The sequence below is a fragment of the Anser anser genome (assembly GCF_964211835.1).
Source record: "Anser anser genome assembly, chromosome: 5".
NCBI lineage: Eukaryota > Metazoa > Chordata > Aves > Anseriformes > Anatidae > Anser > Anser anser.
Genome location: NC_139725.1, coordinates 40,787,525 through 40,811,459, shown reverse-complemented (window position 1 = coordinate 40,811,459; position 23,935 = coordinate 40,787,525). Strand labels below are relative to the sequence as shown.

At 36.0% G+C, this 23,935-nt stretch overlaps 1 protein-coding gene across 16 annotated transcripts in view; it reads left to right on the top strand.

Annotated features, from left to right (window-relative positions):
- The window catches only part of RALGAPA1 (Ral GTPase activating protein catalytic subunit alpha 1), a 132,588-nt gene that overhangs the window by 51,419 nt on the left and 57,234 nt on the right, over positions 1-23,935 (top strand). For 11 of the 16 annotated variants that reach the window (XM_083837698.1, XM_083837712.1, XM_083837710.1 and 8 more), the window contains 13 exons: positions 294-510; positions 1,357-1,557; positions 1,630-1,806; positions 4,978-5,130; positions 6,655-6,848; positions 6,974-7,072; positions 7,176-7,331; positions 8,899-9,027; positions 10,080-10,205; positions 10,884-10,942; positions 15,237-15,345; positions 22,655-22,765; positions 23,715-23,783. In XM_083837698.1, the coding sequence (XP_083693824.1) occupies positions 294-510; positions 1,357-1,557; positions 1,630-1,806; positions 4,978-5,130; positions 6,655-6,848; positions 6,974-7,072; positions 7,176-7,331; positions 8,899-9,027; positions 10,080-10,205; positions 10,884-10,942; positions 15,237-15,345; positions 22,655-22,765; positions 23,715-23,783 (1,800 nt within the window). The remainder of the gene's footprint in view (positions 1-293; positions 511-1,356; positions 1,558-1,629; positions 1,807-4,977; positions 5,131-6,654; positions 6,849-6,973; positions 7,073-7,175; positions 7,332-8,898; positions 9,028-10,079; positions 10,206-10,883; positions 10,943-15,236; positions 15,346-22,654; positions 22,766-23,714; positions 23,784-23,935) is intronic. The other 5 variants (XM_083837708.1, XM_083837705.1, XM_083837709.1 and 2 more) reach the window with 3 other exon arrangements.

The window sequence follows — 23,935 nt, the reverse complement described above, 5'->3', positions numbered from 1 at the left end:
TATATAAGTGCAGCTCATTTTAGTCTGAATCCGTGTCTTTTAAAATATGTTCCCAAACATCTGTTGTGCAAATAGAATTTATATGTATGAAATTGTGTGACTACCTAGGTTCTTCACTTTCTGCTGTCTGGGGTTTTAGGAAGTCTTGGCTATGTAAGATGATGACAATTTTTGGTTTAGGTATTTGTCAACTGTTTGTTATATACTGACATTTGCAAATGACATTTGCTTTTTCCATTGTATGTAAATAAGCCATCCAAGGTTGTAAACTACTTTGTCTCTTCAATGTTTAGAATGTGACAAGACGAGGAAGCAGTCCTGGCAGCCTGGAAGTTCCAAAAGACCTTCCTGATGTATTGAACAAACAGAACCAAATGCGTCCTATAGACGACCCAGGCGTGCCATCCGAATGGACATCGCCTGCTAGTGCAGGCAGCAGTGACCTCATCAGTTCAGATAGCCACTCTGACTCGTTCAGTGCTTTTCAGTATGATGGCCGCAAATTTGAAAGCAAGTATACTTTTTCAAAGTAGGAGCATTTTTGGTTGACTGCTTGTGAATTTCCTTTTCCGAGTTTTCTTTTTTAAGTTATATGCCAGCAGTCTTTTGTAAAAAGAGCTTATTTTGATTCCCCTCAGAAATTACTAGTAAGTTAATGGAGCAAGCAGGGTTCTTGAGAGAATCGTTTTTATAGTATATGAATAAAACAGCACTGAAACATTGCTGTACAAAAGCTAAACAGTGCTCAGAAGTTAGAAAGCAATATTTATTGTCTTTTCTCTGGAGTGTATCTGCGTTTTATGCACAAAATGTAAAAATGAAAGACTGCTTACTTCAGAATTTATTTCAATTCTTTTGAAAAATTTAGGTAGAAGGTAAAGAAGGCCATCTGATATTATTACAGTGGTCTTTTTGTAGCTGTAGATTAATCAAGATACTAAATGTAATATAAAATTAGTATGCTATTGTAATAACTTAGTATGCTTTTCATTCATTTCATGCATCTGTTCCCACTCTTACTCATATGAAGGGGTTATTGTAGTTGCTTGGAATTATGTTTTCATGTATTACAAAAGGGAGAAATAATGTTTGTATGCCAGAAGTATTTATTGACAAAATTGCAATTTTTATATATATAGTTGTTATGTAACTAAGTGATGTTATTTAACTACATTTGAGCATGATATTTTGTCTTAAGTGTTGAAAAAAACATTAGCCAGAATGCCATTTGCTGTAATATTTGTAGTTTGAAGTTAGTACTTTAATGAAAAACTTGGCTATTTCTTTCATTTTACAGATTTTGCATATAAACTTCTTAATGTATGTTTCCATTATTTTTACTTTATTCTCATTTAGGTACACTTACAGCGACTAAGCAGAATACAGGACATGCAATAGGAATGTCTTCTCCAGAAGTTCAGTCACAGTTTTGTGACAGAAATGAGAATGTCCATAATAGCCAATTACTTTCTGCTTTTACATCTTATGTAAATTGTGCAACAGTGTGTTGGAAGCATAGGAGATGTACATACAAGTTTTACATGGAAGATTTTGGAGGTGCTAGGCTTTTGTATTTTATATTAGTGGTATTTTTAAATTGTCAGTTAATACAACACTTTCCTCATACAGATTTCAGCTTTGGCACCGAGGCAGGGACACCAGCTTCCACTGATGTTGATGCAATTTCAGGACAACAACAGAGTGCCGAGGAGCAAGAAGTAGCCAGTCTAACTACACTCCACATAGATTCGGAAACAAGTAGTCTCAATCAGCAACCATTGTCTGCTGAAGCTGCAACTATTACTGGTAAAGTAGTTAAAAAAATAATCATTTTTTTTCAGAATTTCTCCACCCATCCTGAAGAATACAAGGTTCAGGTTCTGTGATGAATCTATATTCTGTATAAAACAATTCTTGGAATTCAGTTACTGTTTGATTGCAATAGAACACTAATGTGTGAAATAACAATTGGAAATATTTTCATTGACTTAGCTATATACATAATCCGTTTCTTGATGCTAAATGTGTTTTAAACCCTTCATGAGAAAATCTATGTAATTATCAGAGAGAAAATGTACCACAAAGTGTAAGCTAGATCTTACCAGTGTCCTTATATTACTGGTTGCCAAATAGCTAGTTTTGAGTAAGTTATTTTTTCTTGAAAGGCTTTGCAAGTGCTTTCAAACCAGTGCACAGAAGTCCTATGCAATTCTTTTGTTTACACCCATATTAACCTCTCTCCATATTGTCTGTTGTTAAACTTGGAACTTTCAATATGCAGAATATTATTGTAACATGTAAGATCAGCTTCCATTTGTGTAACTTAATTCTTTTTCTTTTAGGGTTTTCCCTGTTTTGTCATAAAAGTAAGCCTGTAATGAACCAAACCAGTGTTTCACAACCTCAGTCAAACTTGAGGCTCTGCCAATTTATTTTGCAACTATTTCTTGAGAAAGAGAGAGGATTAACAATTAGATTAACAGCTATCAAGTGATGCAGTTAACCCAAATTGAATGGGCTGCTTTCTGAAAGAGAGAATCTCCCTCTCTCAGAAGTATTTGGAAGAAAGGTCTCTCAACATATTTTATGAATGAGACTTGAAGACATCCATAGTCATTTTTATACTCCTTGTTCCATAACCGTTAAGCGCTACCATGCCTATCACAATCCTGGGAACAAGTACTGATTTGTCTGTGAAAGCTTACACCTACCTACAGTGTCCTGTTCTCTGTGACAAATCAAACTTCATTTTCAGAGATACTGAAAAGACCATCTTTCCTTGCAGCTATTTTCATATTGTGAAATTGCCTTTCTGCTGAAAAAGTATGATATTAGCTTTTTCAGTGTAGTTGTTTAGCTTGTTCAGCAGTGATCAGCTTGACTTTTATTCTCTTCACTTTTCTCTTTGCTGTGTGCTTGTTGAGAGTCCTCACAGAAAATGTTGTCTGTTTGTTTCTGTGTTAATGATTTCATTACTGTTTGGTGTTTTTGTCTAAGTTTGCACTATAATTGTTAAGATTGCAATTAATGACGGAGTTGTCCATTGAGAAAGTTCCGTGGCTGTCTTTTCTTGTTGTTTGGACCACTGTTTTAGAGAGGCAGCTTTTGTGTGTCATTTGTATCAGTTAAATGCAAGGTTTCCTGAGAGGAAGACTTGTGCACTTTTACCGTCTGTCTCTGTCTGACTGTTCCATGCCCCCAACAGTGTTGGAACCCATTGTCTAATTTCTGCTAAATTGACATATTAGAAGAAAACAGAAGGGGTTTTTTTTGAAATTTTATGAAAGATAGGCAGCTGTATAGTGAAAACCACATGTATGAAGAAGAGTCCTATGACAGGGAGACTGCAATGTGAATTCTCTTTATTAGATACCAGAAAATCCATGCAGAAACTCAACTTCAAAGCACACTCATAGGAAACCAGTTTTCAGTAGTTCTGCTGCTCAGAAACCTACTTGTTTCTAAACACGTTTGAGGGTTTGGGGAAAGAAAATTTCTTCTTCGCATATAGGCATTATTTCATATTCTTAGCAAATGACTGAGTTTAATATAGACTGCTGTTTACTAGTCTCGGAACAAGTTGAACCCATAGTATTCCCTGTCAAATTTGAATCCATGTATGCTGGGGTATCTTCTAGTGCTTCTTAGATGACTCCAGTAGTTTAGTAATTTTTCCATAATTATGTCTGCCCATTATTTTCCATTATATGAAGGTCTGTTTCCCTTTCCCTCTCTTTTTGTCTCCCCACCCTATTGCTTTTTCTCTGGACCTATTTCAGTTGTCTTAGTGAGCAGAATGGAGAAGTAGGAAAAGGTTTCTTTGAACATCTTTAAATGTGTATTTTATATTATCTTTGTGTGTATGTGGAAAACAAGTGATCAGTAATGAGTGGAGAATATAATTTAACTGTTGAGTTAAACAGTCATCTGTGTGTGAAGGAGTAGTGGAAAAGGAAAGGCACTACCACAGTTTATCATTTACAGAAATTAATGACATTCATATGTATGTCCCTCTCTCCTGCATAGAGGTGTTGATTTAAACGTGGTAAAAGTTGCATTACCTTTGTCATATAAAACAGATAGAAACCTTTGCAGTTTAACAATTTAAGTTCATTTACCACAATTTCTGTTCTGATAACACTTCACATTTTCTATCAAGTTCCTTAAACAATGTAATTTTGTTCAGGAGAAAGTACATTTGACAGCCCAATAATTTGGGGAAAATACTCTTAAGAGCCTCATTTTTGATTTGCTATCCCTAAAGTCCAATTAAACTTGTTTAGCAGAAGATAGTGCAGAAGAAAAACACAAGTACCAGCTCCCTCCCCCTCTGTAGGTATCTCAGTAGAGATCAAGTAGTTGCCTAGAGAGGTTGCCCAGTGGTGATCACAGAAAGATGCCTTTGCAGCACTGCCAAACTTGTATTATTCTGTCTTAGAGGAAATAACATTCCTTGCACTATATAGAACATTCCTTCCATATGGATTTTCTAATCACCAGATAAACATCAAAGAATATCAGTTCCTGGTATGAGCTTTTATTTATAAATTAACTTGTATGCATCCATAAACCTGGAAAAATAGTTGTTCCAGCAAAATTTCTGTTTAAATAATTTGCTGGAGAGAAATTTAGATGAAGGAATATAGAGAGAAATTTGACTGATTCAGAGCACTGAAAGTGCTGCAGAATAAACGCATTTAAAATGTTTTGGACTTAAAATGGAACTCTGTTAATCCATTTGACTATCTGATTTTGATGTTCATCTCTCAGCTTTCCTGCATGTAATATGTTGTCTTTTGGAGCACCATTCACAGGGAGATGTGCTTACAGTTTTTATAACTTTTCTTTTTTTTTTTTTTTGGACAGATTTGGTATACTAAAGTAGTTCAGTTTATTTTAATGCTATGTTTAGTCAACATTTCAGCTCAAGAAAATAGAAAAGGCTTTTAAGGTAACTGTTAAAAATTGCATTTGCAGGCTCTGAAAGTGCTTCTCCAATCCAATCTGCTCTTGGATCCCGATCACAGACACCCTCTCCTGCCACTCTTCATGCAGATCATATTGAGCAGAAGGATCTGCAGCTGGATGAGAAGCTCCACCACTCTGTTTTACAGACGCCAGATGACCTAGGCAGTATCTGGAATAGAAACTATAAACCTGTTTTTTTTTTTCCTTTCCGATGCAATATAGTGAAGTAGATAGTATCCCATTAGCTGTAGACAATCCTGTACAAGTCTATTTCATCTGCACTTTTACAAATATTTAATTGCAGTTATTTTCTTTAAAAGCAAACAAAACGCTTTTTGTCTTGCATTTCATTGGAACTATTTGCAGTAGATTACTGGTCCACACATTAATAATTGTTCTTTTTGATATGTAGAGTTGTGCCAACTTGACCTGCTATGTGGTCCTCCCATGGACAGTTCTATCATTAATGTACAAGTAATAAGACACGATTTTTAAGTAGTGTTTTAATTTCTTCTTGGAATATCTGTTGTTTTCCCTTTATTGTTTATAAAATATATATATAAAATTACTTTAGTTATCAAATTCTAGAATATGTTTTGTAATGTAAATACAAAGTTCCCATTTCTCCCATATTTCATCTCATGGAAACAGAATAGTGTCTGATGCATATTTCAGGCCCTTTTCTTTTAAGTAGCCTACTGATGGACAGAAATGCCATCATTTTGCTTTATACTTTGAAATCTACAACCCAGAAACCATTAGTGTCTCTACCACAGTGGTCCAGATCTTCAAAAGAAGAAGCTATGTGATAAGGCTGAATTCAGATTTCATTTTAATTTTGTATGCCTGTGGGAGCTGCAAGATTTTCAGAAGATCTCAGCAGGTTCTGGTGCTGAGGTGTTTTGAAAATAAGTGTGAGAGGGACAAGAGGAAAAATCTGGATACCTGCAGCTTTAAAACTGTGGCTCTTCAGCTGGTTTGGTGTGTTTGTGTAGCCACATCAAGAGCGAGCCATTGTAATCTATCATTTTTCTTTGTACGGATGAACTGAAATGAACAGACCTTCCACCTAAAAAGACTGTTCATTCATATAATGTGTAGAGATAATGTGTACTGATGTGTAGAGAGAACTGGTTGAGAGTAAGACTGCATGGTGCTAAGTACTGAATGTTGCCTCTCAGTCATACAAATTTACCACTTAAAGAACATTAGCCAGAGACAGCAGTTTACTCCCATCTTTCTCTTCAATTTGCAAGTAAAATACATGAATAGTAGATTCTAAGGAAAATCACCTTTCTGTTTTATTGGAAAAAAGTATAAAGTTGAAATGTAACTATGCTTGGAGGGAGGCAAGTGGAGTTCTGGAGATTCATTGACTCCAAAAAATTGAGAAACTTCTTATAAAAGTATTGGCCCTGTGAGGTCCATCAGATTAGTATTAGGGCTGCAGCAGTGACCTAGATTGTTACTTATGAAATGAACATAAGAAACAGATCAATTCTTTTAGAGAGTTTGAAAGTAGATTTATAGTTAAACATTTTTGAGATGGCTTAATGGGTAAGAAATATCTTGCTCTAAAAGCCTTTTTCCCTTTGGTTTTAAGAAAACTGTGTATGTAATAGTTATAGCAGAACTTCTCTTTCTCTGAAGAAGTAGGTCTCACTGTACTTTTTTCTTCCATTACAGAAACTAGTGAATTTCCCTCAGAATGTTGCAGTGTGATGGCTGGGGGAACACTTACAGGATGGCATGCAGATGTTGCTACTGTGATGTGGAGGCGGATGCTAGGAATTTTGGGGGATGTCAACAGCATCATGGATCCAGAAATTCATGCCCAGGTTTTTGATTACCTCTGTGAACTGTGGCAGAATCTGGCCAAGGTAAAAGAACTGAACATCTTCTCCAAGTTGATCTGATTGGTCAGGATTTTCAGAGGGAAAAAACATCACCTTATAGATTTCCCTTAAATGTTTTTATCTTCTTGTTTTGTTTTTGATGATTGCAGATAAGAGACAATCTTGGTATTTCAACAGATAATCTAACTTCACCATCTCCACCAGTTTTAATTCCACCACTAAGAATTCTAACACCTTGGCTGTTCAAGGTAAATTTGAGCACTGAACAGTGAAACAGAAGCAAAAAATTGTGTAATGTGTGTAATTTACTTTTGTCTTCTATGAATAATAAACATTTTTCTAAAACTGTAGGCAACAATGCTGACTGATAAATACAAACAAGGCAAGCTACATGCTTATAAGCTCATTTGTAAGACAATGAAGCGAAGACAAGATGTATCTCCAAACAGGGATTTTTTAACTCATTTCTACAATATAATGCACTGTGGGCTTCTTCATGTTGATCAGGTAAGTTTAATTATGATATTCAAGTTAAAATAAATAGAACTAACAATTAAATTGTTTTGTTGGGAATACTGAATGGATTTTAGCTGAGTAATTTAACTTTGTCTTTAAAAATAGTTATGTGACTGATACTTTTTACAAGCTTTGATAACTGATTCTTGGTTGTAATCAGGAATGCTTTTTTTTGTAGTCCATTTCAAGCAAATAAGAGGGCAGAAAGGGTACTCTTTCTTTTTTTACTGATATTATGGTACAGATTGAAGCATACAAGAATGAAGGAAGTAGATCTCTCTAACGTCTGCTCTTCTTCTTACATGCTCCCTGATGTAACAGTTCAGCTAGTGGAAAAGTAAATTGTGCTCACTGTATGTCTGGAGTAGTTTATTTCTACAGCAAGTATAGGAACCAGTAAAATGAGGCATACTAAGTATATTTAATCGAGGGAGTAGATCTTTATAAGATTTAATATGAAAAACTCTGAAAATACTGTATGGCTTAAACACTCTTTTTAGAGGCGTACATCAGAGGTGTGAAAAAGTTGTTTTTGTGACCTTTTTAGGTGAGCACTTGAAGGTATGGGGAGAACAAAAGTTCAAACATCCCTTTTTGGTTAGCTGGGCTAACCAGAACTACTTCAAAATTATTCCACAGACAGCTATAGATAGGACAGATCTCCTATCTCTGTCTTCTAACAACTACTTTACTCTACTTTTCTTACTGGATTGAAAATCTTCATATAACATATTGCCATCTGCTGAATACCATTATTATTGGAGAATTATGTGGAGAGGGAAAAGGGTTCCCTTTTTGCCTAATCTTGGGATGTTTTTTAATACCGATTATATTTTACACTTTTTCTAATACTTTGAAAGGGAATGTATCGTGTACATTATTTTAAAAACTGCTTCATTAAGTCTACAATCACATAATATACCGTGTTGAATAACTATATACCAGGTATGTTATAAAACACTTTATTATAATTCTTTTATGGTTCCATAAAGGATATAGGTAAGAGCTTAATACCTTTCTAAAAGTTATAGTCAGGTGACACTTGTTGGAGGGGATTTAAGCATGCTGTTAAGAAGGTATGAGCAACTTGATGTAGTGGGTGGTATCCTTGCCTATGGCAGTGGGGTTGGAACTAGATGATCTCCAAGGTCCCTTCCTATCCAGCCATTCTATGATTCTGTATAATAAGTGGTTATCTCACTATCTCTCCTCTGTAGATATTTAAATGATCTGTTAGTCATCTATCAAACTGTTTAAATGTAAATGGATATAAGATGGGACCTGGTGCCAAGCTGGTGCAGTAGTGTCCAAAGTTGAATCTATAAAGTTAATCTGTAAAGTATACCACAGCTTACTTGTATTAATATGAATATTCATAATGAATATATCTTTTTAGTGCTACACCTTCCTCAGTAATGAGAATTTAGAGTGTCATAATTGCTCCAATGAATTTGCATGCTTTTTTACTCTCAAACTTCAGTAAATATCTGCCTTTTTTCATTCAATGTTTATCTTCTTGACATTCTTCTTTTCCTTTTTTCCTTCTTCCTCTTGCAAGGATATTGTCAATACAATCATCAAGCACTGCTCTCCTCAGTTCTTTTCACTTGGTTTGCCTGGTGCCACCATGCTTATTATGGATTTCATTGTGGCAGCAGGAAGAGTGGCAGCTTCTTCTTTTCTCAATGTAAGTGCTCATCAGATCATTCTCATTTATGGGCAAATAGGAAGGATATGAGAGAAAACTGAGCAATATTTTTCCTTGGCTAGGGGTTCGTTTGTCTCCAGACGTCAGTGTAACAGTTAGCAAATACAAATATTGTCAGTGCTTCACTCTAGAACACTACACATGCAAGTCCTCTACAGAAAATGTAATGCAAAGAATGCAAAAATTACTGTTGAAACAGTAATTTGGGAGTCCTAGGATTTCTGACTGCTTTAAAATGTTTTAAAATACATGTCAATTTAGACTGTAACTTAATTTTAGAAGTATGTATATATGTGTATATAGGTATATTTGTATACTGGATATGTATGCATATATAAATACATTTCTATATCTAGTATATATATACAGTATATACAAATATATCTATATACACCCTGCAATGACTTTCATACTCTGGCTTAAGAACTCGTGTATCTGATAGTGTTGGCCTTTTCAGATGTCTCTCTGATATTGTTACCTAGGCATCTTCAGCCTTGTATGGTGATATTGATATGATTACCTAGGTTTTGTTGACCTTGCATGCCTGTGCTCTCTCAAAGGTCCACAGTACTCCCCTCCAGTTGTCAGCAACTTTTGGCTGTTTCTCAAATCATTCTCCCTTTAAATCACCTGTGAAATGTAGCTTCCCTTAAGACACTATCAAAGCTGACCTTTGTCGTCTTCTTATACCGTTATCTGTCACATCCAGCAGTCTCATGTCACATCCAGTATTTTTCCACATCCAGTTCAATTAGCTTAACCTAAGACCCAAGCCTAGTTAGCCGCTCAGTCATTTGTCTGTTGTCCTAACAATTCCTCCAGTTCCCTTTGGCCAGCTTGGAAAATGGGAACAGGGAGTGTGCATGAGTAGCAATCCATGGGGCTATGGTCTCAGTTTACTCAGCTTTGCAGAATTTGGAGAAGGAGAAAGGAGATAGCTGTGCTAGTCATTGTTCTTTATTAAGGCAGCTAGAAATGTCACCTTCCTGTGATTGCAGTAAGAATACTCCTCACATTTTTTTTTCTTTTAGGCACCAAGAGTTGAAGCACAAGTTCTTTTAGGATCTCTTGTCTGTTTTCCCAATTTATATCATGAACTACCAGCTCTTCACCCAAACATTCCGGACATTGCTGTGTCTCAGTTTACAGATGTTAAGGTAGGAAATTAAGTATATGTGGATAGTATTCAACCACCAAGTATATTTTTAATATGATGATGTTCCAGGAAATATTAACTACAATTTTAAGATTCTAAATTTTTTCACACGTCATTTCAAATAGATTATAAGGCTTAAGATTACAAAAAATCTTGTAAAACTTTATACTTCTAAACGTACTGATAGTTGAGTCAGAATTCTTCCTGACATTGTTCTTAAGGCACTGTAATCATTTCTTCTGCAGATACTTCCAAAGACTTCTTTAATTAATATAGTTTTGATTGGGAAGAATATGATTGTTTAATACCTACCTCAAAGTGACCAGTAGATACTTTGTGTAATATCCTTCATGGCTATTCACAGAAGCTAGCTTTAGGGAGATCATTTTTTTGTTTGTCTGTGTTGTTTGATTTTTTTTCCCCCCCCATGATACATTATGAAAGTATGTTGGATGAACAGTTAATTAGCAGAAATTATGACAGTAACCTGTGGAATATTCTTGGGGTAGCACAATAATGAGCATTTGGGACAGATGAGAAGCTTGGAGTAGGAGCAAGCAAACAGTTTGTCTGACCATAAATCTAGGGACTCAGCTAAGCTACGTGCCTGTGTGCTATAATAAAATTCTAATTTCCTAAGATTTCATGTGACAGAGGAGTATTTTCATCTTTGTTTTAGGAGCTCATAATTAAAACTGTGTTAAGCTCAGCAAGAGAGGAACCGTCTGGTCCTGCACGGTAGGTCAGAAAACAAAAATACAAAAAGAGCTTCTACATTAATAGCTATATATATATATATATAAAATATTGTTTTGAAGAAAATATATTGGAGACTGTAAAGTAAAACTTTGTATGTATTTTATTCATGTTTTTCTTCATCACTATCAAAACTGTCACCCACCATGTTAATTCAAACTTGTTTGTAAATAGAGATAATGAAACAAAAGACATTATGTGTCAGACCAGAGGTTGACAGTAGTCCTTTCTCTGACAGTGGATGATAGAAGAAGGTGTAAATATGAGTAAGAGCGTAAGCTTTATGCTCTCCCATGCTAACCTGTTTTTCAGCTCAGGAATTTTCTGCATTAGAAGGGGCACTTTTGAGTTTGATTAAGGCCAAGATTATTTATGAAGGAGGTATGGTTATCTTTTATTAGACCACATTATATGGAAAAACAGAAATAATCCAAGGCACTTGAGTTCTTCTTTACAGTACGGAAGTGAAGTAGATAACATTGAGCTATGCATTAAACTGGGAACAACTGCTGTGATGCTTAAAGCCTAAGCACATTCATCAAATAGAGAACTTCAAAGAAGATAGTTACCACTTTTCTTTACCATTTCTTAAATTACCTAGTGTTTTGCTCCTCCTTCCCAGTCCCCAGAGTTACAGGGTCCTGCATATGGGATTGGAATGGGAATCTGTAATGCCTACCAAGGAAGAGCACACCTTTGTGCCTTGTGTATTTGGATAGTGTCCATATATGTGATCAATTAATAGATTTTTGCTGAAAAAAATGCAAAATACGAGAAACACATGCCTGAAGAATGTTACAGAAAAAAATATTCATTGCACCTTAAACACCTTAAAATGTTTTGCTGGAAAACCAAGAGCAGTTTTTATTGGCCCATTTATCTGTTCTTCACTTGAGCTGGTAATATCTCCCAACACAAGAAAGGGAAGGGAAGGGAAGGGATGTCCTGAGATAATTTTAATTTAATTTTCATGTTCTTTTTTTTTAAAAAAAAAAAAAAAAAGAGCTCGAAAAGCATACACTCTCCATTCTGCTTTTGAAAAAGGTGTTTTAAATTCAGATGGTTCAGAACATTACTGCTTATTCTGTGGCAACTTCAGTTCTGGCAGTGTGGCTGGGAGGAGAAAAGCAACATTCTGCATGTCCTTATATCCTGTCTGACTGTGAGGGTTTGTATATAGGAACAGGAGGCACGTGTGCATGCCTGATCTTTCAGAATGCTGAGTGATCCTGCCCCCAAATTGCAGAGTTGGAGCACTGTATGTAATGGCATTAAACGAAGATTAAAAAGGAATAGATGTCCAGTGTCTCTTTGGGATATCTGTGCCCCTTTCCTTCTCCTGGAAGAGGGATGGGTATGTCTTCATTGTGGGGAGAATGATGTTTCCACAGCTCTTGAAGTCCGACAGCCTCACTCTTCAGGGGCAGTTTATCCACTGTCTCTTTGGGGAATCATCTCTCTGATACCATCTGCTTCACACAACAGTACAGAGTTCACCTGTGTTACAGTTTAGGTTACGTTCAGGATATGCATTACAGTTCTGCCATGTCATCTCGGTGACTAGTCGAGACATAATTGTCTTTATAGTTTCCTAGCAGATAAGTTTCATGGAGCTTAGGTTCATAGCTTTGTATATCTCTAGCAAATCTGAGTGCTGTTATCGTTACCCGAGCTATGGGTCTATTCCTTATCTCTTCCACAGAGGCTCAGTGCCCTGCGTTACGTTGCATACTTGACCCAACTGAGCTTCAGGGGAGTCAGTTATCTGAAAATGCATTCTACTCTTAGATCTCCGTCTGTAAAGATTAATAACTGTGTTAATCAAATTCTTCTCCTACTCCTGACAGTCTGAAAAAGAAGCCTTAGGTTGATCACCTACGTGTTCATCTCTTCATCTTCTTGTGCTGTTAAGGCTGCGACTCTTCAGTCACAACATTGTAGGCACACAGCTACACAGCTTTTCAGAGGCTACTCAAAATAACAATAGCTACCCTGGTGTTCTTGGTAGAAACCTCACAGACTCCTGGATATTTTGCAAATCAGTGTATGATCAGATGTGGAATGATTCTCAGTAGTCTGAAGAAAATTTTGAATTAGTAACATGGACTTAGAACTGCCTGCGCTTCTATATACTAAAGGTTTGTTTTCTGATTCAGCTTACACAAACTATGATTATTGTTGTATCCATGCTTTGCTCTTATTTTCTTTGGTTCAAAAAGTATTGAAACAACACGTGTTGTGGAAACAGCAGAAGCGTAGATTAGGAAGGGACCATGAGCATTTCCATACGCTCCTCCTTTTCTGAGACAGAAGTGTATCTAAAACATTTCTGGTAGTAGTTTGCATAAAGCTTTCTGAAAATATTCTCAAAGAGGAAAATTACAAAAATCTTAGACTTCCAATATTTAACTTCTATGTTAGATAGTTTTTATTACTGGTATATAAGAGAATTGTTTACTGGAAATTAAACTCTCCAGTGCCTAACTATGTCAGAAGATTTCTTATCGTTTTCTTCCTTAATTGTGATTTAGAGTCAGTGAGCTCTTCAACTTTTCTTCCATATGTAATATTTCCCAAAAACCTTTCTCATTTTTGTCACTTTTCTTCTGAATTCCCTCATTCTTGTCTTTATTCTTAAATTGTATTATTCAAAATGGAGGCAGTGTTGCAATTGTGCTTTCAGCAACAGTGTACAAAGCAAGCATCTTATCTACACCCTCATTGTTGCACAGAATTCATTCCAAGATGTATTTTTGCAACCTATTAGCAATTTAACAATTCTTTGTAGATTTGAAATGTTTTTTGTACTACACATCTTCGTAGACATTTCTGTTTCTTTTTCTATTCCAGCATATGATTTTCCCTTCCCAGGTCTAATGTTTTGCTGTTCCCATGACTAGCTTTCTTCTTGTTGATTTTTGGATTGCTCTCCAATTTTATACAGATGATTTTGGATTCTGAAGCTGTTTCCAGAATATTTGCAGCCTGCTTCAACTTGTTCACATCTTTAGTTTTATTTCTGTAGTCTTTATTTTATCACTCAAGTGACTAGTAAAAGTACTGACTACACTTGGGCCCACAATAAGTTCCTTCATGGTTGGCTTTTGAAATGACCCATCAATTTGGTTTTATATCATTGGTAATTATTTGAGTGCAGCTCTTCAATCAGTTGCATGCCTCCTATGCTGCTGTGGTTTCCAGCAGGCTGACCTTTCTTTATATGCTTATAAAAATAGTCATGTGGGACTAATTACGTTTGCTGTTTACCCTTTTTCACTAAGCTAAGTAGCCTGTGAAAGGAAGATTATAGTTTGGTTTGACGTGATTTATTCTCAGTAAGTCAACTTTGTCTGTTTCTTACCACCATATTTTCTTTTTTTTTTCTTTTTCATTTTACTTGTAATTTTTTATCTCTTCATATCAAAATTGGATAGATTATAATTGTCCATATTTAACCTTTCTCTCTTTTCTTAAGATACACAAAGTATTTCCTTTCCAGTTCAAGCATTCGTTTCCAGTTCCATGGAACTGGTTCTCCTTTAGTTTTTTAAGATAATTACAAATGATTCAGAGATTGCTTAAGCCTAACATTTCTGAGCAACTTTCATACATGTCTGCTTCTTTGAGCCCATCTATCTAAATATACTTTACCTTTACAATTTCCTTCTATATCACTGTTTTAAAAGAGACAGTGATAAATGTTATTTTAAATATTTAATCAAAATATGTACAGTCTCTAGCATTCATTTACTCCTCTTCCATTCATCCTTGTTTATTGCCAGTCTAAAAAAATGTAAATATCTATGAACAAATAACTTTCCCCTCTCCCATCTGTGTCCCAGAAACTCTAAAGAAATATGTACAAACTCTCACACTGGGGAGGAAGGATCTTCAACCATAGTTTTTCCTTTGGCTTAAGAAAATACTTTTTAAAAATAAAATATTAATTCAAAATATTAATTTAAGAAATTAAAATATTTAAAAGAAATAAGAAAATATTTTGAATCCATAAAGCATATAGTGATTCAGTGGTACTTAATTGCTTTTAGATTTTCCAGTGTGTCCTTTTTCCTTTCTTGTGTTTTGACAGGGGTAGGTGGGATTTCTTACTCATTTTTTTACAGTTAGAAATTACAGAATTTTAAGTATTTTGTTTAGTTCTTTTAGTAATTAAAACATTTCTTAGGTTTTAGCAGGGCATGTCATGAATTATAAAAATTATGCATATTTTTGAAGCATGTTTTTCAACTCTTTATCCTCCACCACTGTTTTGCAGATGTGTTGCTCTTTGCAGTCTTGGTATTTGGATCTGTGAGGAGCTAGTTCATGAATCCCATCATCCTCAGATTAAGGAAGCATTGAATGTGATTTGTGTTTCTTTAAAGGTGAGAGACTAACACTTTTACAATGTACATTATCTTACAGATACATTGCCTGTTCAAAATCATGATGACATTTTAGCATCCTTACTTCACAGTCTCATTTACAGTTCTTCCAAAGCATGAATTCAGTTTAATCGGTGGATTTCTAAACTCTTAATATTACCTGTATTATAATTCACTCTTACTTAAGTTTGGAGGAAATGGTGTGCTGGAACATGAGATAGTGGATTCTGTTTAATGTATATCATTAGCCACTTCACTCTGACCTTTACCCATGGGAATATAATAGTCCATCACCCCATCTTCTCATAAATAATCCTTGCAATTCAAGTTTCAACAAAAACACTGCTGGTTTTGTCTGACTTTGTCCAGCTATACCTCTTCCCACATCCTGTATCCAAGGTTCCATCAGGGCTTTCTATATCTCTTTGTAACTAGCTGACTTCTTGCAAAACATCTAGGACTCTGTGGTGGGCTAAACTTTTCTAAGGGTCAAACTCCCAGCTGCTCACACATTCCCCCTCCTCAATAGGACAGGGGAAGAAAATAGGATGAAGAAGCTTGTGGATTGAGATTAAGACAGGGAGATTGCTTACCAGTTACTGTCATGCTCAAAACAGACTCAATGTGGGGTAAATTTGTTTAATTTATTGCCAGTTAAAATAATTTGTGTAGTGAGAAACAAAGATAAAAAAATTAAAACAACACCTTCCGCTGCCTTCCCCTTTCCCCAGGTTCAACTTCACTCCTTCATTCCCAGCTCCTTTACCTCCACCTATTCCCCCCACACAGAGAAGATAGGGGATTACAGTCAGTCCATAACAGTTCCATAGTGCAGGTCCTTCCCCTGGTTGCAGTCCTTCAGGATAAATCTGCTCCAGCGTGGGCTCTCTGTGGTCTGCAGTTCCTTCAGGAAATATCCAATGCTCCTGCGTAGTGTCATCCACAAGCTGCAATATGGATATCTACTCTGGTGTGGTCTTTCCCACAGGCTGCTCTGGTGCCTCAACCATCATCTCCCTTCCTTCTTTTCTGACCTTGCTGTTTGCACTGTTGTTTCTCTTTTTTTTTTTTTCTTTTTTTTTTTTCCCTCCTCCTTTCCCTCTGCCAGGGTGGCATTTTTGCCCTTTCTTAAGTATGTTTCCACAGAGGTGCCACACACTTGGCTGGTGGGCTCCACCATGCCCTGGGGTGGGTCTGTTGTGGACCTGTCTGGGACCTGCTGTGTCTGGGCAGCCCCTAGCCTATTCTCACAGAGCCCCCCCCATAGCACCTCCACTACCAAAATATTGCCATGGGCACTCAGTATAGATCCCTACAAAGACACTGGAATGCAGAAGTGTCAGAGTCTTTCCTGCTCCAACATTTAGAGATCTTCTGTCTAGACTAGACATGGGTGCCCAGGGAAATCACATTCCCCACTAATTGGTATCCTGTGTTCCCCAACTCTGATGAACAGTACTGTTGAACCCTCCATGGTACAGTCTCCTGACCCATTACAAAACAGAAAAGCCAGGGCAGAGAGGAAACTGAGGAAACTGGAAGGGATCCCAGTTTTGTGAGCCATCTGCCATCATATGCGAAAGACCTGTCCCAAGCCAAGTTAATGCCTCGTGCTCTTTGGTTGACAGAGCAGAGCATCCAGTGTAAGAGGGGGACAGGGAAGAAAGTGGAAAGGTGACAAAAGCTGAGGGCAAGCAGAATTTTCCCAAAGGTTCTCATGCTTCTTGCTTACCTGTCCTCTTGTCCCCACCAACAAAATCCCATTAGTATCGCTTCTTGGGCCTTGCTAGATGTTTAGAGGGAGGTAGAGCACTTAAGCCGCATGCATGGAAGCACTGGAAGATGTTTGATTTCCTGTGGTAAAATACTTCTCTGTGCTCGTTACCAGACAGAATCATGTAGGACCTGTTAAAAAAATCTGAATCCGAAGAGAGGTCAAGAGTTTGCATCAAAGTTTCTGTGATTAAACTACGTATTGAAAGGGAATAATGAGAACTCTAATTTTGGTGGAACGTAGAGAGGAGCTGTTTTTATGGTTATTACAAAAATGAATTTCCAGGTTTTAACAAAGCATGTCAAAGGACAGGGAGATCACTTATCAATTGCTGTTGCAGGCAAAACAGGGAACTCTCAACTTGGGGAAATGAATTTGCTGCCAATTAAAATAAATATTTAATTACCAATTTGGTTAGTCAGAAAAAAAAAAGCCAAAAGCATTAAAATACATAGGTAAAATGCTTTTCCTACCCTGTTTCCCAAACTCAACTTCACTCCAAATTCTTCTCCTCCTCTTCCAAGTTATCACTGCAGGTTACAGTCAGTCCATCAGCAAGGCAACAAACAGCACAAGTTGAAGGGGTGTCTCTTTTCCTTCTCTCTCACCCTTTTCCCCTGCTCTAGTGCGTGCTCTCCAGAGGCTGCAGGGAATATCAGCCCTGGGACCAGCTGTGCATGACAAGGAGTAGCTCCTCACGTCTTCCCACAGTGGCCAACAGTGCTGCCCCCTGCTACCAACACCTTGCCACCTAAACCCAATGCATTGGTTCTGAAAACAATTTGCAAGATAAAATTTTACAGTCTCTGGTAGTCACTGTGCCATTCTGCACAAACACCTTCACATTACATTATTGAAATCTGAATAATTTACTGGCTTGATATTAGCTGTTTTGTTTGAATCTGTTGGACATGGCTAGCATGCAGTGATTCTCACTTAGAAATGCAGCTTACTCACATACAGTTTGTTCATTGTGGTGCAATGCCTATAAAATGTTTCTGAATAGATTTGATGTTATTTGTCTTTTGCAACTGACAAATTTTTGCTATTCTGAAACTAGTGTCACTGGATTTCAAGTCTAGTCTTGAGACTGTGTGTTGGTAGTAGTACATCAACAGCTTTCTTTCATCATCTCTGTTAAAAAGCTGGAGTTTTGGGGCTTTTTTGTTTGTGTTTTTGCTTAAACGAGTGGTTTTGCTTTCCTACTTTTTTGAATTCCATTTCCTGTTAGTTCATATTTTATGGAACAATTAGAATATTAATAAAAACATTTTCTAGCATTTTGCAGACTTGCATGCATGTTCATCAACAGTATCTTCAAATTAAATATTTCTAAGTTTATTTTCAGAAGCTTTCTACACGCTTCTTGTTTACACCAAAACTCAATAAATACTCTTTCTGTATATATGTGTTGATAAAAATTGTGTGTACACCTGTTATACATAGCTTGTGCCAGATGTTGCTGACTATTCTTTTCAGCAAAGGGAATCTGAAAAATATCTTAGAAAATCAGCTGATGACATCCTGTGAAGCAGGATTTGAGTCTGCTTCTAAAAGGGATTGCTTCAGGGCTTTTAGTATTAGTCTCTAAATTGCAATTTCCTGTTTTGCAAAATCACATTCATGCTTTGCAGCTTTACTAATTTTCTCTTCCAGGGTTTTCCTCTCACTTTTTAATATCCCTTAACTAATTCATTTTATCAAGTTCCTGTGCAAATTTGGTATTAAGCCAATGACACTGTTATCATCTTACTTCTACAATTTATCAAATTTTTGAAATATATTTAATCCTGACATTCACAGTGTTTTCTCCTATTTTTCTTTGATGTGTTTATTAAACCAATTGTTTGTATCTCGTCTGTATTAAATATAAATTACTTCTTGAATGAGAAGACAAAGGTGTTTATATTTCTACTTTTATCCAGGGCATGCTGGCTTTTCTCCCGTTTTGAGCAGTGGTATAAACTCACAATAGAACTTAATCATGAAATGATTAAATATATATCATGGGACAACAAATTAATTTGTTACCTAAGCAGTCTCTTCGTTTTGAAGTAGTCAGCTATTTGAACTCCAAGAATTTTCTCATTTTCAGGAGAAATGAATGGATAGAGATCTAGTGCTAGTCCAACTTACTAATAATTACAATTGAGCAAAAAATATTAAATATAAATGTTAGCAACGATTATATGCTGATTTCTGAAATACAGAAGTTATTGTCAGAATTACAATTGAGCAGCTCATTCCAAATCTCACCACACTTCCCTTAGCAGTGTGGTGATAACTGCTGTAGCTGCGTTAACCTCTGCTGACGTCTGAGCTCAGAAGATCCTAACCAGCCATCCAGACCTCTGCATCTCATGATTAAATTATACTCCTCTCAAAAGTGTTGCAGATACACCACAAAAATGTGTTGTACAGGCTTAGTTGAATGAGCACTAAAATAGTTTATTTGCAAGTTTGGACAATGTTAAACTACTTAAGTAACATCCAGAAACTAATGGGTCCTTGCGAAGATTAAAAGTATATTAAGACTTACCCTTCTGAGAAAAACCCTGAGAGTAAGGTATCAAGCAAAGTGACATTGGAAGCTTCTCTTATTCCCATCAAGTAACTTCAAAAAATACATCCACAATTACACTACTAAATATAAAATAATATAAAAGTAGTGAATTCTTATGCTTTATTAAACATCTTTCTGAGATGGAGAATGGCTGGTGGATTGTTTGTTGAATTGCACAGCCACCTTTAGCCAGCTCTGAAGGCTCTTGGAAAGAAGTCAGAACAGAGCAGTGTGAATTCAAGGGGTTGAATTGTCCTGCTATGGAACATAAACCTGGTGCTGCTGCTTGGATTCAGGAAAAGTGTCCTTGCAGGACACACAGCTATTTGTCTGTTCAGAAGTTTCCTTGTATTCTTTTGAAACATGGTTGGTAGACTGTGCTGGGACAGATTTCTGAAGTAGATGAAGGGTTTGATCTGTTTGGGACAATCCCTGTATTGCTAAAAGCTTCATACCTGGTGCTCTTTCCATGCATAAGTCTTGAAAAATTCAGTGCACAAGATTTTAATTTTATTCATATTCATTATTTTATACCTTTCAGCCTTACGAAATGAGTCTCCAATGCATTGTTCCCTTTTTCTTTAAAGAAAAAAAATAAATATTTTCTCTCCAACCGGAGAACAGAAAGAGATTAAATAATTTGCATGGAACACCACTAGAAATCATTCACTTAATTCATTTTAGAGCCTAATGACCCTCTTTTTTAAAAAAACAAAAGAAAATGTTCAGTTTTTATGTAGTCAACAGCTGACTGTACAAAGTCTCTGAAAAGTCTCTGGGTGTTTCTCTCAGGCGATTTTTCTTAAATTCACTAATCTGGACATTCTGCGTGAAGATACTCTGGCTTGACCACCCATTCTGTCTTCTTCAGTGACTCTGGGGTTTTCTTGCACGCTTGTAAGGATATTTCCAGCAACCTGGATTTGATCTCAAGTTCTGTAATCAAATTGTTGCACTTTCAATTTTATTTAATTTTTTTTATTGCCTGTTGGGGTTGAACATTAGAATCTGCAGTCTGCTTACCGTGCTTGCATGATGTACCTTCACAGAATGGAGAGAGGCTGTTTTGTGAGGAATAAAAAGTAATGGTGTTCTTATCACAAGCTCTGGGAAGGCTTGCGGATGTAAGATGTCTGCATTGTTTTGGTTAAATAGCAGCAATAGTAGGGAACTGTGACCACTGAGAAAAAGGGAAAGGCAGAACAAGAATTAACTAGCCTGTCTACTTTCTGACTCCGTGGCTGTCTTATAAGAGCAAATCACAGTCTTTATTTATGCTTCTATGCATATTAAATAAAAAGTGTTAAAGCATGGTACTCCATACTTTTGCTTATCCTTGTACCTTTTTGTCTTCTTTTCAAGACCTTAAATGTAAAACATGATAGCTCTGCTTTGTAAGAAGCTTGCTCAGGGAAGAGTTTTCTTCCAGTGTATTTTTCACCCTCAAATTTTTGCCATTCAAAAATTTTATTCTGCAATCCTTAATATTCCATTCAGGCTTTGCTGCCCAGGTGTTTCAGCTTTCTTAAAGCTTTTTTTTTTTTTCCTATAGGTTTGTAAAATATACCCATCTCTGAAAGATTAATAGCACTGGACTGATTAAGAACACATTCTAAGAAGCCGAGAAAGTAGATCTAACTATTTTTACAACATAATTCTGACTTAGGAGGTAGGCACTTAGCCACGTTGCAACACACACCTGTGATAGTTTCACTGCTAAGTGAGATAAAAACAAGTAATCTACCTTACTAGTCTTTTAAGAAAGGAGGAATTCTAAAGTCACTCATCAAAGAAATAGAATAGGATTTTTCCTGATTAAAGGATGGATTGCCTAAGTATTTTCTGTGTGATTTGCAATTCGTCAGAAGTATGATTTGGAATACTTGTTTTCAGCAAAGATACAGCATTTTTTTAAATTAAGAATGTATTTGAAATCCTTCCCTTCCCCATATGCTTGGGGCTATTACATGTAATTTATTCTATGAATTTTGTGCCATCTTCTGAAATCTGTAGTTTTGCTGTGCTAAAATAACCATTTTGAGTGTATCTTTAGCTCAGATTTGTAGGATTTTCATGTCTTAGATGAATGAGATTCACTTGTAAAATTGACTTCGTTATTTGATGCACCGCTTAGTGTTTGAAGGCAACTATAACACAGGAAGAAGCCTCAGTTACATGCCCTGTGTATTAACAATTCAGAGAAATATACCCCTGTCTCTTCTTTTTCTTTGTTTTCCCTCTTAGGAGTCTATGGCAGTGTGTACATCCACTCACAAGACTAGAGATTGTAGGCTAGATTGTATAAATTCATTCATGTCTGCCTCAACCCACACAGTTAACTTAACTTAAGCAGTTTAGGAACTGTTTAAACCAGGCTCTAGTGCAGCAACATTGTGCTACCTTTAAAAGACAACACAGAAAACAGGAGTTAAGTGTAGAAGTCAGGGCGCACTCAGTTCCACTCAGACAAGTGCTGTACGCAGCAGTCACTAACACAGAACAGTCAGTCTCGCTCTCGGTAGTACTGCATCTTGCATTTCAGGTACTTGGCTGTTCACATACCTTGGTTCTCAATAAAGGCCTCTGATAGCAAAATCAGATCCTTGTTTTTTTTCAGTGATGTGTTAACATTAATAATCATGCAGGTACTAAGAAATTAATTTGTTTGTTCTGGTTTCATGGTCCTATACTAACCAGTCTGACATTGAACTTGGAAGACTCCTCTCCCCTTTCCTTCGTTGTGTGCAGCTCACTAATTGTCTGTTCCAAACCTTTGATGTTAGCTGATAACATTTATTTGTGACTATCGTTCCTGTTATATTTTGTAAAATTTAATTGTTTTTTTTCCTGTAAATAGGTACATAAGGAGCTATATGTATAAACCTGTCATCGGAATTCCTGACCAGCTTACCAACTAGCATGCTATTACATGAAATCACATAATATCATTACTGTGCTGTGTTCTTTTCTAGTTTCCCAATAAAACAGTAGCCCAAGTTGCCTGCAGTATGCTGAACATGCTGATACATTATGTGCATAGACTTCAAGTGTATCAAGCTGATTCACCTTTAAGAATTATTCAAGTAAGTAATTTTTAATTTTTTTATTATTATTCTTTTAAATTTAACAGTAAAATGCATTTCACTAAAATTAAAATACCAGAATATTGGCAAGTATGTTTCACAAAATCAATATAAATATAATCTTAACAAACATTAACAGTATGGGTTCACATAACACTTGCTAACTCCAGTGTTAACATGTAAAATGACTATATAATGCTTTTTTTCTCCAGTACAACTTTGTCGTTATTTACATGAGCCATATTGTCAATTAAGTCTGTTATTTATATTAAATATGGGTGAATATGTATGTTTAAGTTTAGTGAGAAAATGATTACTTAAAATATGGATCTGCAATTCTATTCTGCATATCCATTGAAATTTGTCAGTATAAAGCAAATATATGTATATGTATGTATATATATGGAATACGCTTTAAATAACAAGGAGTTGGGCTATGGCCTCTGAGAGTCTTAACAACAGACCTCCCAGGTAACCAGAAAGGGAATTGTGTGGAAGTTTCTTAAGAGGTATAAGAAGTATTTCTCTGCCCCTGTGCAGTAATGTTATTGAGTCATAGGTGAAGGGAGAGTGTTTACAAATTCTAGTATTTCTAAGAAATAATGGAATTCAAATAGTCCCATACATCAGGCTCTTTACTGCACCCTACAAGTGTGTTGAATTAAGTTATCTTCCTGCCTAAATATTTGGAGTAGCTATGTAATTTCTTTGTCCCTAATGCACCTATGTCAGCCATGAATAACATTTTCCTTTAGTGTCTTGTTTGAAATTCAATTAGAAGGGTTTTATTTACAAAAAAAAAGTGGCCCTATCCTTTGTCTCAAAGTAACTTAAAAAGAATTTAACCATGAATCTAGCATTGCATCACATTTACCTGCTTAAAAATTCGTTATATAAACTGAAATATTTTAATTATATTTGTAAAGAAACTATGCTGTATTTTCCCCAGATTCTGATAGCAACTATTACTCATCTGTTACCCAGTACAGAAGCTTCCTCATATGAACAGGACAAGAGGGTAAACATTTTCCATTCCTTTTTAATGTGTTAATATTATTGCAAAGGTGTGACAGAGTTTTGTTACAAAATTTAAGATGTGCCTTAAAGCGGGTATTCAGCTTTTAAAGTATAATACAGTATAGTCTTCCCAGACTTTCAGCAGTATTCTCT